Here is a 16,923-nt window from a genome sequence, read left to right as displayed (position 1 = left end):
TAATGATCTCTTCAACAAATATATAACATGCAGTAAAACATGATGCCATGCACATTAAATCTAGTTGTGGATGTAGTGAAGTCATTCATTTGCTCAGTCTTTGTAGATTTGCTGAGGCAAGTCAAAAAAGTATGTTCACAGCTGAACGTAACCCTACTTATCTCTGTTACCTAACAGGAGTAATTAGGGGCTGTTGTGAGCGCTTTTTCATATGCCCCGTTCTGTTGTAATCAAAGACCGCAGAGGCCCACAGACACGGACTGCTTGCAAAACACAAGGAGAACTAAAAGGGTACTGTCATGCAAACTACCCATGTACATGAGAAATGAGTTCATCTCATGCTCTAGGAGGAAATGCAAAAATAATGTATTATTGCATTGAGTAATATGAAACAATGAAATGCAATATTAAAGTTGTTTTTTCAGGCTTTGGAGTTTGAAAAGGCAATACGAGAAAAAGAATGGAGAAAATAATGTGTTAGCAAGGTTGAGGATACTATTTGATGTTAAAACGTTGTGTGTGTGTGTGTGTACTTGTTTATTGTGTCCCCACAAGGATAGTAAAACCTAAAATTGAAACACAAAATCTTACTGATCCCAAACCTTTGAACAGTAGTGTATATATATACACACACACTCACACACACAAATTGACAATAATATTTTTTAGCATCCTAACTCTTTATATCACCCTTATATTCACCCTAATATTTTATATTAATTTGTCACTTCAGTTTTATGGGTTTAACAATGCATTCACCCAGTTGGGACTCACTTAACTAGAAGAATAAAACTTTAAAGGGAAAAAAAAGCACATTTGAATTTTTGCGATTTATTTTCAGACATCATAAAACAAAAGAACATTTTTCAATGTAAGAAAAATAACTGATTTAATCAAGTGCACTTCAACAAAGTGTCTGTAGAAGCTGTACACCTTGCTTTGTGAAGTGAAGACATGAATCAAAAAGATATAATCCATCTTCAGGATAAGGCTTTAAGGTGGGATGTTTAGACAGCCTGTGTCATGTGAATGCATTCATTTGACCTCCACTTCAAGCAATCTGTAATTCTTTTCCTGATGAAGTCTGATTAAAACGAAACCATAAGTCTGTTGTTTAGTCACATCAAGCAACTCCCGAACTCAAAATGCAAAACATAATTTGAGAGTTTGAACATTTGTGCCAAACCCTCCTGCCAAATTTGCAACTGCTGAGGTTTCCGTGTCCTTTACAACAAACAAGTGGTCAATCATTTACAATATCACATTACAGCAACAACACAAAGCATACAGGAGTTAGAGACGGCACATAGACGATATAGAGTTACATAGTCAGCGTTGTTTGACCAAGTGTGTGTGCACATGAATGCAACTATGTGCTTATACACATGAACAAAACAAAGAAGCAAAAATGCACCACTTTAGACACCTTAGTTTGTGTTATTAAAATAAAAACAAAAATATCACATTGAGACAAATACAAAATGACCAAGCAGCATTGTGATTCATTGTTATACGTATATTATATACTAATGACATCTTTAACCCATATAGTGGTACAACCATTTTCATTTAATCTTCCCTGTATAATTACATTGTTTACAATTGCTATACACTGATACAATTGGATACATATGAATAAAAGGCAATACATAGCAGGCAAGTTTGTGCAAACCACATGGGTTATCAACAGCAGATGGCAGTGTTTCTCCTTCCACAGATCCAGTTCAGAAAAGGGTGTGTTCCTTCATCTTCTGAAGCCTTGCAGCCAACAGAGCCAGCAAACACATCTTTATGTTGAAATTTATAAATATGCGTATTCAAAATGTGTTGTTGTTGCTTTTTGAGGTTAAAAGTTGCTGCTAAAATCTCTGAAAGCACAGGAAGATTTCAGTTCAGTTTTAATGACTGATAAACTCCCATAGGTTGCTTGCCATTGGCACAGACCATCCTCATTGGTTCACGGTTTTTGTGACGGCACACAGGTTTCCAAAAGCTACAGTTGATTAGGTTGTATAAAGCCTAGGTCTCCAGATTATATTAAAGGAATGTTTATAGATTGAATGCTTTCATACATATAGGTATCTGTCAATTTTAAATGTAAGACAAAAAAAAACAAAATTTTTGTTACCTGTGAAAACAGACTTTGATCCTCTAATACAATATAAATGATAAAATAAGCAAAATACACCACTCTCCATCACAGCGAAAAGAAAAACTGGATAATATTGAAACAACTGGGTGTATGAAACTAAACATGGTGTTTTTGTGTAAATGTGCCATGGCATTCAAGGCGTTTCAAAATAAAGTGGATGTTGACTACAATATATTAGATATTTCTATTGGTAATAGATACTGGTCATACACAAATATTATGGACAGATAATACATTCATATATGTCAACGTCTAAATATGTATATACAAGTGTGTGTGTGTATGTATATATCTGGAATATAGAAATATAAAAAAAGAGGCATAATTAGTGCTTTGTGTTATAATCTAGCCTACGATTTGTACTATAGTATTTTCCTTCAGTAATAATAAAATGTAGAGGCCCAGGGGCTATTAATATTAGATCAATCAAATTTGACAAGAGAAATTAGACTAATTCAAAAAGCTACGTGTTTGAAACTTTTGCATGCACTTATTCCAAATGAAGTGATGCTGGTTCTCCTTTAAAGAGGTCATATGAGAAATCTCATTTTTGGGTTAACTTTAAGAAATCAAAATTTCCTCCCCAGTCCAAAAAGCACATTTACATACTGACATTACATACTGAAATTTTTGACGTCAAAAATGTGGATACTTTAACATTCGACCGCCCATATTTAGGGCCCATAAGTAGGAAGGATACTATTATTCCAAAACTGAATAACTAATGATAAGAGTAAAATGTGGGAAAGTTCTGCTGTTAAAGTCTGATCTGAATGGTTTGAACAGTACATTTCAGTGCAGACCTTTTTGTGAATCTGCCGCAATGATGCTGTAACTGAACGATGGACAGCATAAACTATACCGACAACTATCAGTTACTTGTCAATGTAACTTCCTTCCCTTCAAAAAGGATGCTTACATAGAAGTCTTAAAGGCACAGCAGCAATAACGGCCTGCTTAATTGGATTAACGTTATAAGTGGACCTCGGGGGAAATAATTAAATTATAAAAATACATACATATGACCCCTTTAAAACCTGAAACAAGCCAGCAATGCAGCAAAATGAGTCAATTCCAGTGCTAAAGTGATTCTGTTTTAAGGACAAAGCTGAGCCCGAAGTAAACCTAATCTATTTCAACAGCTACCCTTAAAAATCTGATCTACACTCCACAGATGTCACTGACACGCTTCCTGCGGTCTCTGAACTAGCAGTATGAAGGGGCACTGGGCCTCTGGGTAACAAACCTTGTGTAAGGGCACATCATTAGGCAGCTGGCATGGCAGAGGCTCTCCATCTATTGGACGTGTCTCTGGTCAAGGCTGACTGTGATCTTGTGATGGACAAAATGTGGCATGAGACTTGGCAGTGAGATGCAGTGATTCCAGAGTAAAGAGATCTAATGGGGCTGATGCATTATCACTGCTGCATAGAACCGGGTTGAACCAGTTTGTAGTGTCTGTTGAATCCGAGCTACAACATACGGTTGTACCATCCGGTACAAAGTGGAATGTTAATTTAGTGAGCGAATGGAGTGTGTGCTGGTACACAACAGTTTTGTCCTCCTGATTTAAAATGCTGGAAAGCCATCAAAAATCTGGCTGTAGGTCTGTAAATGGGTTAAAAGGTGTATTCGACGTGCTTTTTTTATACCTAAATATCATATTCTACCTCATACAAATAGAAATGGGAAGAGCAATCGCAGTATTTCTGGCAAATCGGAACCCATAGAATGATTGTGCTCTACTTTACAGATGACAATTGGGCTAATATGCTCCAAAAGTTGAATTTGTGAGATATATAAACAGTTGGGTACTGGAATGCTTTAGGTGTACCTAGTGAAAAAACGGAAGCTAATTATCATGGGGAGTGATGCAAAAACAAAACAGTTGTGATGACACATAAAATGCTGCCCTTGCTCTTTCTACAGCCTTAATTACTCAGATATGCCAGTAAATGTCCCTTTACCAGCCAGCTGGAAGCAGGGGTAATTATTCAGGACACTGACAACACCTCGTGTGAGTGTGTATGTGAGAGTGTGTTTGAATACACTTTGTATATCTCCATGCTTATGCTCTGGATGTATGCATACATTCTGTTAATATACTTGGACTGGAAATAGTGCACACCAGTTTGACAATGTGCCTGCGTGGGGGTAGAGCACATTCTATCATTTGGTCTTCAACTTGCCCTCCTTTGCCAGGTTTTCGTTGAGTTGGCACAGCTGGCGCAGGAATCCATCATTCGGACCGATCTCTCTCTTGTGTCTTACTGTAGCCGTTGCAACTCGTACATCCATCTTGTGACGGAGCATGAGGTAAGCGATGACAATAGTGGGCGAACGGCTGTAGCCCTCACGGCAGTGAACGTACACCTTTCCTAGAAGAGTAATAAGAACGGTTAAAAGGCTGGTTTTGGAGTACCTCTGAAGAGCTCATCCTTTGAGGATACAAATGTGGTTTCTGCCGCAACATCAGCTCATCGTGAACCGTCTCAAATCAACCTTCAGACCAATTCCCCTCCAAACATGCAACCACACACATACATTATTGACCAGCCTACTCTCCTGAAGGAATTCACCTTGCAAGCCTCTGCTGTGCTTATTTGGCAGATGCAGCAGAGGATCTGAAACCTGATACCTCCTCCAAACGCTTACTTACGTTTTCCTGTGAGTCTTTGTGCTGTTTATATGTCAAGGAGATAACCTTCATTGATTCTTAAATCTCAGCTCCCTGTAGATCAATGCAGAGCTACGGCTTACGGCTATGCAAAACTACATATTTTTAAGGAAGCAGCTATTTGCACTGTGTAAATAGCATATTTTCTTAGCGATAGATGCTATTTACACTGTTAAAATAGCAGGATTTTCTGCTATTTATACTACTTATTGCAAATAGTGGCAATTATCTGCACCTCAGCATTGTAGTACATTATAAAACAGAATGCAATAATAAAGTATTTGAGTTTAAATTATAATTTTAATTCAAATTATAAATGGATGCCACCTTATTGGGAAATTAAAGCCCTCCCTGCACCTATACCCTAACCTATAGTTGCACCTATAGTTTATTTTCAACTTTTGGATTATTTCCTTCGTTTTTATTGAAAATAAATGCACATGCTTTACCATCAATGCCACTGGAGCTATTATTAGACGATGATCTTTTGTAGTGTTGATTATCCCAATCACACATTGGTGGCCAGAGTTAGTGTAAATTGCTTCTGCCAACAAGGTGGGTTATTTGCACTAATGTAAATAGACACTCCGTATTTTTTAAATCAGCCGGCTAGTTGGTTTCTTACACAATTATACAGGACATCCTTAATGTTTTATGTTCACATAGGATGTTACCATAGCACTTCAGTCTTACATCTTTTGAAGTTCTGTCATGAATTACTCAACTTCTTGTTGCGAACCCATAAGACCTTCGTTCATCTTCGGAACACAAATTAAGATATTTTTGATGAAATCCGAGAGGTTTCTGACCCTGCATAGACAGCAACGCAACTACCATGTTCAAGGCCCAGAAAGGTAGTAAGGACATTTTTAAAATAGTCCATGTGACATTAGTGGTTCAACTGTAATGTTATGAAGCTACGAGAATACTTCTTGTGCACAAAGAAAACAAAAATAACAACTTAATTCTACAATGGTGACACAGGAGCTGGTGTTCTGATGCAGAATTAATGACAAATTTCATTTTTGGATGAACGAACCCTTTAAGCACAAAACCTTAAATTCTGCGTGAATGGCCCCTAAGGATAACGGCTCTCTGAACTTTGGCCTCTCTATCACCATCTTTTTAACATCAAGGATGATGAATGATGTAAACCTGAAACCCCACAAAATTCAAACCAACTACTCGCAATAGTTATTTTAGGTTCACCGTAGTATATATGGGTAAAGCAAGAATACTGATTTTTTTTTTATGTGCTCACGTAACTGAATAGCACATCAATCCTCTGCAATGCACTGTTGCTAGACCTACAGTACACCTTAAAACAAGAACAAATCTAAACCTAGACGACAACTCAGCCATCGAGACCCACCCCTGTGCAGAGCATATTTTTTAAATAGATTCAGTGTGACTCAGAAGCAGCGGGAGCACTCAGACCTTCATCCCTCCCACTGCTCATTGTGATTCAGCCAGCAAATTCACCAGATGACATCAAGCCCACTGTAAGCACGGCTGTCTCAAATGTTACAGCTGAGCTCAGCCGGGCTACGAAGTGGCAGCATATATTCTAGAGGTTTTGTTTCAGCTTAAGCTCTCAGTGAAAAGATTAGTGTCCTCCCTGGACCCAGGTTTGGCGTCTGATTTACCGCCTACTGGGCTCCTGCTGCCAAGATGACTTGCAATTAAGATGCTTTATAATTGCTCCCCTGTGTTAGAGGTGGCATAAAATCCATGCCATAAAAGATGGGTTTGAATGCACCAATTAAAACGACTGGTGTGAGATATCTAGGGATAAAATCTGTGTGTAGGGACTACCAGATCCACTTTGGGATACATTCTTGTCCGTGGATACATATACAGTAACAATTCAATAAATCCACTGTATTTTTCCTTTCATTGTTTTCTGTCCTGACTTTTGTTTGTTGTTTGTGCAAGCTAAGCATTAAAACAAAGTGATGAAAAAAGAACGCATAAGGAAAAAATAAGTAACTTGGTTTGTTAAAGAAAGGTCAAGTTATGAACGCCACAGAATACTTTGCATTCTAACTCCGCAAAGACATCGCTGGCTTCATACTTCATGATTTATCAAGAATCTGTGTCAAATGGACTAAACAACATTTCTGTAATATCATGGGATAGTCTTGTCGGTGAATGGAAAATGTTTTCTTTACAATCAGTTTATGTAGGTCTAAAGTGGGTATTTGATAAGAAACAAAAGCATTTACAAAAAGAGAAGCACGAGCAGCTGACCTTTTCCATGTGCCAGAGCCTTATCAATGAAGTCTGCTGCTTCCTCAAAGAAGGCACTGATGTTGAATTGCTCAGTGTCATTGGCCTGTATGCCATGGTACGTGATCCCAGTTCCTGCGTAGAACTCTGCGTTGGTGTTCACATGCATGAAAGAGTTTCCCTCTGCGACATTCAGTATGTGTGTCACACCCAGCCGCTGCAGACGCATCACATTCTGGGCCACAAACCTGGGGAGCAGAAGCACAGCACGTGTGACACTCACCTGAACCAAACAAACCAATTTTGTTATAACTTAAGGAGACAGTTCACCCAAAAATTTAAATTCTGTTATTTACTCACCCTACACACTTGTTCCAATCCATTTAGCTACCATCAACTGTTTTGATTACTGACATTTTTCAAAATATCTTCTTTCGTGGTCAACAGAAGAAAGAAACTCCTACAGGTTTGGAACAACTTAAAGGTGAGTAGATGATGAAAAGATTTTCATTTTGGGATGAACTGTCCCTTAAAGGCAGTGTTGTAGGCAAGAACAGCTCAAGACTGAGACAGAAGAGTGTTGAGTCGGAGTCAATAAAACCAAGACCATGATAATATGGCCATGTTTCTTGAGTCCAACGCAATATTTGTTTTGGTCTTGGTCTCGTCATAGAACATGTGGACTCGGTCTTAAAGTGCCCCTATTATGGGTAATGAAAGGTTCCTATTTTGGTTTTGGGAGTCTCCAACAACAGGTTGACATGCATGCAGTGTCAAAAAACATTTTCATTGTCTTATAATATGCATTTATTTTTACCTCAACGACTGATTCGCTCAACGATTCATTTTTACAAACCGTTCCTTTGCGTAATGCTAATCTGCGGTGATTGTTATGCCTGATAAAGCAGCGTTTGTGAGCTCAGTGCTGCTTGGTGTACAGCCGTTACTGGGGAAATCGCTATTTTTACCGCTCCAAAATTTTCATTCAGACCAATGCGAAAAGACCAACAAGTGGGCGGGCAATATGCTAATGATTCATGTTGAGGTGAACATGAAACGGCTTGGGATTCATTTTAAAAATGACTCGTTTCAATGATTCAGAGTCGACTCTTTCTTTTGCGAGACAATAACTTTATACACGGTGCATTTTCAGATTTAAAACTTTGCAGGACGTTCTCATTCACTTAGAGCTGTGTTACACACTGCATGAAAGGTCATTTTCAAAAATCCATAATAGGGGCACTTTAAAGGGTTAGTTCACCCAAAAATGAAAATTCTGTCATTAATTACTCACCCTCATGTCGTTGCAATCCCACAAGACCTTCGTTTATCTTCAGAACACAAATTAAGATATTTTTGATGGAATCTGAGAGCTCTCTGATGCTCCATAGACAGCAAGGATATTATAATGATCAACGCACAGAAATGTAGCAAGGACATCAGTACAATAGTCTATGTAACATCAGGGGTTCAACCGTAATTTTACGAAGCTATGAGAATACTTTTTGTGCTCAAAGAAAGCAATAATAAAATTTATTGAAGAATTCTTCTCCTCGAGTTACTGTCTTCCGCCATTTTGGAGAGTACCTAAGAATGTAATCAACGTAAAATCAGCAGTGTTTACGTTCAGTAGACAGCTCGCGCATGGCAGAAGACGGTAACTCAGGGAGAAGAATTGCTGAATAAATTGTTATTTGTTTTTGTTGTGCACAAAAAGTAATATCGTAGCTTCGTAAAATTACGGCTGAACCCCTGATGTCACATGGACTATTTTAGTGATGTCCTTGCTACGTTTCTGTGCGTTGATCGTGGTAATATCGTTGCTGTCTACGGAGGGTCAGAGAGCTCTCAGATTCCATCAAAAATATCTTAATTTATGTTCAGAAGAAGAATGAAGGTCTTAAGGGTTTGGAAAGACATTAGGGTCCCATTAGAGTAATTAATGACAGAATTTTCATTTTTAACCTGAACTCAACTCTCTTCTGGTCTCAAATGAGCTGGTCTCAACTACAACCCTGTCTCAATTGGTGTTTGCTGACAGTGATCTAACAAATCAACCTGAAGTTGTTCATTTTCAGTGATGACCTGTTCGCACATACGGTGATAATTAAAAAAAAAAAATGCATGGTAAACTGTGTCATGGAAATTGTCTGCATTTATTTTTGGCAGCAAGAAATCTCAAAGCAATTAGTAATTATTTTCTATTTTTTTAACAATTCACATCATATGAATTCATAGAAAATATTTAGGCTTTCCCATCAGATTTCAGATTGAGCATTATTCCCAAATAAATTTCTTAGGGTATATTAAAAATTGATGACTTTTCTTGTGTTCTTTTCTCTCACTGCTAAATACCTTGTAATCATTCATTCTTGACAAAATAGTTACATAACCCCTTATGTTGCATTATATAACTGTTTATCAAGAATGTTCAATGCATTTCCAACAAACAGTGACAATCTGCACGCTCTCAGTTTGTAGTTCCAGTAAACCCAAGACCCTGCCAACCCCACCCATAAGCCTCAGCTATGGATCGGTCTGCTGTGTCTAGTTTGAGATTGATTGGAGTGAATTGTGGAGCCGCTTTTAGTTGGCAGAGATGTCGGCCTATGTCAGAGGGTCCCTGGGGACAGCAGTGTTCTAAACCAGAACAGACACACCAAGGAAATCTTGGCTGCTGCCCAGAGGCATACAAAGAGCCATAGGCGTCCAGCATAGTGCCCAAAATAGGACTCTTGAGTCCACAGAGAGAGAAAACAAGAGATGAGCAGAATGCTCTGTCATGTAGTTGCATTGTCTCTATTTTGCTTGAGCACCTAGAACCCTTTCATCTTTGTCTCCTAAAAATCCAGCCTCTTTATGTCTCTCTAGTCCGCTTCTCAGCGTCATCCCTTGTGAGAATGCAGTAGATGAAAGACTGTACATATGGGATGATATATATATATATATATATATATATATATATATATATATATATATAACCTAATATAATTATAATACGTCATTTTCACAGACACTGTATTTACACAGTTTCAAAAGAACCCCCTAAATAAAGATCCCGTCTCCAGGCCTTTTGGTTTATAACTGGAGGATGTAGCAGCCCATCAGTCTCTGTTTCTGCCAGCAGCATAGGCTCTTCAGTGGTGATGAAGTGATGGACTCAGATGCACCGCCCAACACCTATAATTCAAACTCTCCCCCACTGAGATCCTGTCTATATGGAGCCTTTGCAGATTGTGGTCATATTTCTCCCTGTGTTTGTGTATGCATGCGTGTATGCATGTGCATGAGAGAGAGAGAGAGAGAGAGAGTGAGAGTGAGACAGAGAGAGAAAGTGTTTGCTTTGTATCTTGTTCACCTGTCCTGCACTCTGTTCACTGCAGTCCCTTCACATGCATTATTAATGTAAGTCTTACAAAGAGAGGTGTGCTATGAAGAAAGTGGCCCATTGCCCCATACTGCACCTTTACATATGGTAAATGGTCCAAATCAAGTACTAGCAAAATTTTAGGATTTTCTCTTTTATGTATAATCATAATGACTTTGTATTACTAAAGACAGTATCGTTTAGATCATATCCTACAGTCATAACACTAACTGAATTATAATCCCAAAGGTTTGGCACGCTCTAATATCTGCACTTAGTTTATTAATGTGCTCTGTAGTATTGGCAAGAATATGAACAAACAAAACAGTGCAGTGCATGCTGAACACAATGTGGACATTCAATCTTATCTAGATGGGTAATTATGGATGGGATCATCTCATTTCAAACATAATTCTTTTGCAATATCAGTCCTAATATAATCCTTTGTGCAATATAATACAAGTGCATTAAGTACTCTTTTGTGCATAGTGTAAAAAAATTAAAAATAACTTTGGTGTGCAAGGTGTACTTAGATTTAAACAAACTATTTATATACATCTCTATCATATTAGAATTGAATATAAATAAATCTGGAAGCTACATACAGGGCAGATACAGACATTAGCAGCTCAGTGAAAATGTTTTGTCAATATCTACTAAATTCTAAATTCCTGCTGCTCTTAGTAGCACAGATAAGCCAGGCACATCCGGCTGTGGTTTTATGCTCAAATTGATTTGTAGTTACAAAGAGATAATGAGCTTGTTCTATAGTTATCCAATACAACAATGCTTATGTGAGCTGATTTATTAAAGAAATAAATGATACCAGGGAACAGTCACTCATATATAGTCCACTCATATATAGTCATATATATATAAATAGTCCATCTCCAACTGGTGTGTTTATGAAAGTAGAGGGAGATTTGCTGCTTACAAGTTTCAGAAATGAAAATTAAAGCATAACACAATACACCAACAATTCGATGTCAACAGACAGAGTTTCATCATAGAACTAAAGATTATACTCTGAAATTTAATAAATATTTTAAATTGAATATTTACTTGATATCTGCTTAAAATATTTGAAAACCAAAATTGTGCATTATCCACTCAACCGCATGTTTGAAATAACACAATGGGAGATAATACTTCTGTTGATCTGCCAATCAGGCTTTAGCTAATGTTGATAATCTCAAAATGGCCAAATATTGAGCAGTTTACAAACCTTGCTAGTATATTGGTCTATTGCAATTAAAACAAAAACATTTCTCCTTTTTATCATTCATATTAGCCACAAACTACCTGGGAAACAAATATTTTAGAGAACTAAACAGACTGTTGTCATGATGACAGATTTTGTTTCTGAGTATCTTTGATCTTTCTCAAGTTTTTGCAAACCATCTCTGAGAATTGTATTTACTGATTTCACTTATTTAATTTTACTGCACCAAAAACAATTCATATGTAAAAGCAATACCCGTGCGTGTTACTTTACAAATGTAGGCTATTCCAGGAAAAAAATCACTAACTAGCTGTAATCATGAACCTGATGCAAATTTTGAAACATGAAAATAATAGGCTAATGTAATCTGACTGCCTTTATAGACTTTTGGATTAAATAGTGAAGACAGCGAACTTGTCACACTGGGAAGTTGTAAACAAAGGATTCTGAGTAAAAGGTCACAATTACACAATTGCATATTTTTAGCACATAATTTAAGTCATATTTTTAGGAACGGTGCTGTTGAATCGACAGGGATTTTAATCAGCGCATCGTGAAAACAAATGACTGGTTAAACCCCCTTGAGGTCGTCTTCTCTTTGTATGATAGAGGAAATGTGCAATTAATGTGTATTAGTAAGGTTTAATAAAAAGAAACACGTGACTGAGGTCTAACTGAAGCGATTTTGTAACCAGTGATCTCAGAGAGATCAAGATGGCACTGATAGAGGAGAGGAGAAAAGCAGCTTCTCTTGCAGTCTGACTCAATGTTTAAAGGTTAGCAAAATCTCCTGTGGCTTCGTGATTGTTCTCGTTGGCGGAGAGCTGACATGCTCCATTCACAGGTTTGTTGTTTTGCACCTGAACACTGATTGAAAAGATTCAGTCAATATTCACTGACAGGGTTTAGTTATCTATACAGATCAATTGCCTGTGCCACAATCAACACATTTATCCAGCATTTGAAAGCAGCTACCTGTCAGTGTTTTCCTGCCATCAGAAGCACCCAAGTCTCCATAAGATCGCTGAACTTACGCATTGCCGATGTAAATCCTGGGAAAGACCTCGTTGAAATGTTGTGCTGGGAGGCTGTAGAAACCGCTGCCGTTGGACAGCAGCTTGTTGAGTTGTTGTATGGTCGCCTCGGTGTCTGGTACGGTGACTTCCAGTGGTCCCTTCGCGGGGCTGTGATGTTTCTTCATGCTTCAGTCCTCCCCCAAAAGCAAAAAACAACAAGTGTCTAGTGATGAAGATGTCACGGCTTTCGATTCCCTAGCATTTTATTTCCCTCCCAACTCAGTGTTGTTAGCGTGCTCTCCTGAACGCAGGCAGGCAGACACACCCGGGACTCGCCCACCGGCGGTCTGATGTGATGCTCCGGTGAGGTCGGTAACAGAACTGGCAGAAGATGGCGACAACGCACCGATACACAAATCATTGAGAGCTGCTTTAAAGGAAACATCACTCTCTCTCTTTCTCTCTCATCGAATCCATTCACATTTCTGACAGGTTAGACAGCATTTCACGTGTTCATGTTGTGCGTAAACGTGTCTGTAACGCTCATTATATACAAGCAATCCGTTTTGTAACGCTCATTGATCTAGTAACACTAGTGTATTCCCAAACATCAACCCCTCCCTTCATATAAAGCTAGATTTGTGTGTTAATTGATGTTATGACAGGCAGGCTTACTGAAAGTAGTTCTCTCTCGTTTTTTAACCCTTGTATTTTAACTCTGTGATTAGGTGTAATTTGACCCACTTTCAAGCCAATTACAAGAGCTCCCATTAGGAAAATTTGTTATCTGGTCCAAAAAGTGTCACAGAAAGAAAATTAACTGATGGAGTAACAAGACAACTATGAGCATTTAGGAAAGTGGTTGTGGATTCTTGCCAAGTGTGAAAAGTCATAATTGTTTTGTTCGTCAAATTTGGCTTATATTACAAATGGACTAGTTTTTATTTATTAATAGTTAAACAAAAATATTGTTTTTGTTTAGATAGTCAGTGTATATATAGCCTATGTATAATATTTGTTTGCTTTCTATAGTCCCTTGCCATGAAACTGACGTGGTGCTAAGTTATAAACAAACAATCATGGCTCATGGTTTTTCATTTGAATTATAGGCACACAACACAGAGTTCACACATTAAGTTACTTTTATATTGCCCTACATTACATTTTAACTGAGGATTTAAAGGCCTTTTAATAAGACACTTCTAATGCCCTTAGTAGGGCTTTTGAAGAAACGCATGCTTCCTATTGTTTTCAATCTTGTCTTCTTGCCTCTGTAGTAATATTACAGTTTTGCTGTCTGCTCACTAACTACCTCTACCTTGTGTATCAGCTGCCTTAAAATACATAATAATACATTGTTTCATGAAAGCTTGCAAACAAAATATTATACGTCTAATTTGTAATGATCTATATAACCACATGAGGGAGCAAAAGTACATTTATTAGATGGTAAACTGTTTAAGAAAATTTTATGAAAAGGATCAAGGGTCAAAACACAATGAAAATGAAAGAAACTATGTTTGGTCTGCATTCTCAGAGATTAAGCCATTAAACCATGACTGAATGCAGTCAAACAAGTTAAAATAAACATGCCTGACTATGTAGAAAAACTGGTGTTGTTGTTGTTGCTTCTAGAAGACTGATATGACTGGAGTCCTTACATTTTAATGATTTTTTCTCAAAAATGCAATGTATTTCTTTGTGTAAAATTTTATTTACCATAAAATACTGAATGCAGATGTTTTCCTCTAATAAAATAATAATAATAATAAAATATATTAAATAAAACCCTTCAGAATTTCTTGTTTTGTGTAACATTTTCACTAAAAACTGCAAATGAAATCCATAAGTCAAGTGAGCAGTAGTGTCCTTATTCCAGCTGTTTTATGTAAGAGACGAGCATTTCACAGAATCCAGTTGATCAATGAGAGAAGAGTGATTAGAGCTGGTCTTGTGTCCAATAACAGTTGACCTCTGGTGTGACTTCTGTTCCACATTTGCATAAATACAGTCAATCTGATTTGTTAGTCTGTGATTATATTTTGGACCGGCAAGCTTAAAGTTACTGTGGGCACCATTTTTTATTGGTAAATCAAGTCGAAATGTCTTGCATACCCGCTGTGACTTTGCCCTCTGTGGATGACATGCTATTACAATATTTGACACAGAAAAGCAGTCATTGTCTGTTGCCATAGCAATATGAGGAGGTGCCATACAATTCCATAGCAACAAGCCTATCAAAAATATTTTTTTCACTTGTTTACATTTCTTCCTGAGTGCTTGTGAGGATTTCTCTCTCTGAAATGTAGCCAAGGCCATGATTTGAATATTTGGGAAGGCATCTGGGGTTAGATGGACTTGGAGGAGGGACTGCATCAGTTAAATTGTCCTTTTATTGACAACTTGGGACTCTGTATGTCCATCCAATTAATCCAGAAACAAACTAAACCAGACAACATATCAAGCATTCAGTATACATTCAGTAGAACTACTTCTAATAATTTTTTAGTCATTTTGTATATCTGCCATTTTTAAAAGAAAACAAAATACAATTATATTTGTTTACAATATATAATTTATATCATATATATAATTTTGTAAATCTGTCATTTGTTAACAAGAAAACTAAATACTCTTAATAAAGTTAAATATTAATAAATATTAGTTCTTTCAAATATAAAAAATAATTGCATATTATGTACTTACATCATAGCTATACATTTTGCAGTTTCTTTTTGTAAGAAAAATGTTTCTACAAAATTACTCTATTAAAAAAGAACACACACACACACACACTTAAGCGCTGTACATTTGGGTTTCATAGGTCTTTATGTTTGTCAAGGAGGCACAATTCTCATTACCCCAGGGAGCAACATGCCCTCATGCCAAATCAGCATGTTTCTCTAGAGATCCATAGGGAATTTGACTATACAATGTGCATTCTGATTAGTTTGAGCAATGGAGATGTATGCACATATATATAAAACAGTCTGTTTTGAACCAGCTGAGTGATAAAGAAAGTTAAATGTTTCCTCCACAAGTGTATTTGGCCCTTATTTTCTTTGACCTAAAGTGAAAATTCAAAGATTCAGGAAAAATCTTACTGCAGTAGTCAGTATCAATTTTCAACCAGTAGGTGGCACTCAGATCTAGATTTTTGTTTTTAAGAGTACTAAACCACAGACACAGAGGATGTGACCACAGCTGAGGACAAGATCTTAACATGTTATCAGAGCAAATCATGTTTTGATCCATATTACCTGCACAACACAGCGATCGTTCTGATTATGACCTTGGCATTATTACTCTCTACGTTTATTGTCATCATTGCTATCAGATTCTTCTGGAAGAATATTTGACTAATGACCTTCAAGACTACTGCACTATAGGGAGTCATGCATAATCTAACCATCTGCTTGCTGAAGCACCTGAGCAGACTCTAGACATGACAGCAAAAATCAGAGACTGACTTTGCAGAGGTAGAGGTGTTCAGAGACATCAAGAGTTTCAGAGACACTGAGACTGAATACTTGAGGCATGAGGTCATGCCACTCATGTTTGTCATTGAGATCAGGTCATCTGGTCCACAGCAGCTTAGTCTTTTTGTTTAGTCATCTGCATTAGACCTGAGGATCATTGTTTATTTTGAGACAGTGACATTTAGAAAAGATGCATTCAAGTTTCATATTTTCAGATCTTTTTCATGATAGAAACGTTTAACCTGTACCCATCAATGTCTGACTATGCTATCAAAAACAAAACGTTTTTTTATAAAACCACTGTGGAAGATTTAGTGTGTCCCAGTACACGAGGTTACATGATGTTTGGTTTTGTCATTTTAATCTGTGCAGATCTGCACTTTCATTGAACCCCCCCGCATACCCTCTCCTGCTCCACTGGTGCATAACTAAACAGAAGGACATTTTCTAACCTAAATAACAAGACACGACACACAGAATCTTTCCACATCCTAAAAGTCTCACACTGGATCATTCATGGTCACCATTTACAACGATTTCTTCGATTCAACGATTAATTCACAGATATTTCATATAAGATCATCTCCATTTTTTAAACAAACTAACATTTTAACATTAAACTTTATAACATTTTAAGATTTAACATTTTTATTCAGCAAGGATGCATTAATTTGATCAAAATGACGGTAAAAACATTTCTAATGTAAAAGTATTCCAGTTTTCAAATAAATGCTCTTCTTTTGATTTTGATTCATCAAAGAATTCTAGATGAGCTCTTGAC

General features: G+C 37.2%; 1 protein-coding gene across 1 annotated transcript; it reads right to left on the bottom strand.

The window, feature by feature from the left end:
* Positions 1-811: 811 nt before the first annotated feature.
* LOC306852557 (dual specificity protein phosphatase 3-like) lies at positions 812-13,017 on the bottom strand. Its single transcript, XM_079389480.1, has 3 exons — positions 12,682-13,017; positions 7,080-7,306; positions 812-4,530 (listed from the first exon to the last, which is right to left on the bottom strand). Exons 1-3 carry the CDS (start codon positions 12,846-12,848, stop codon positions 4,322-4,324), a joined length of 603 nt encoding a protein of 200 aa, XP_079245606.1. The 5' UTR covers positions 12,849-13,017; the 3' UTR covers positions 812-4,321.
* Positions 13,018-16,923: the final 3,906 nt, after the last annotated feature.

The sequence above is a fragment of the Barbus barbus genome (assembly GCF_936440315.1).
Source record: "Barbus barbus genome assembly, chromosome: 32".
Lineage (NCBI taxonomy): Eukaryota > Metazoa > Chordata > Actinopteri > Cypriniformes > Cyprinidae > Barbus > Barbus barbus.
This window is presented reverse-complemented; position numbering and strand designations above follow the sequence as displayed.

What these genes read in the sequence shown, in the direction of transcription:
- LOC306852557 (XM_079389480.1), bottom strand. Translation starts at nt 12,848, where the DNA reads ATGAAGAAACATCACAGCCCCGCGAAGGGACCACTGGAAGTCACCGTA. An exon ending in AGGATTTACATCGGCAATGC is followed by an intron (nt 7,307 to 12,681) that starts GTAAGTTCAGCG and finishes TCTGCTCCCCAG; the next exon opens with GTTTGTGGCCCAGAATGTGA. An exon ending in GGCTCTGGCACATGGAAAAG is followed by an intron (nt 4,531 to 7,079) that starts GTCAGCTGCTCG and finishes TTACTCTTCTAG; the next exon opens with GAAAGGTGTACGTTCACTGC.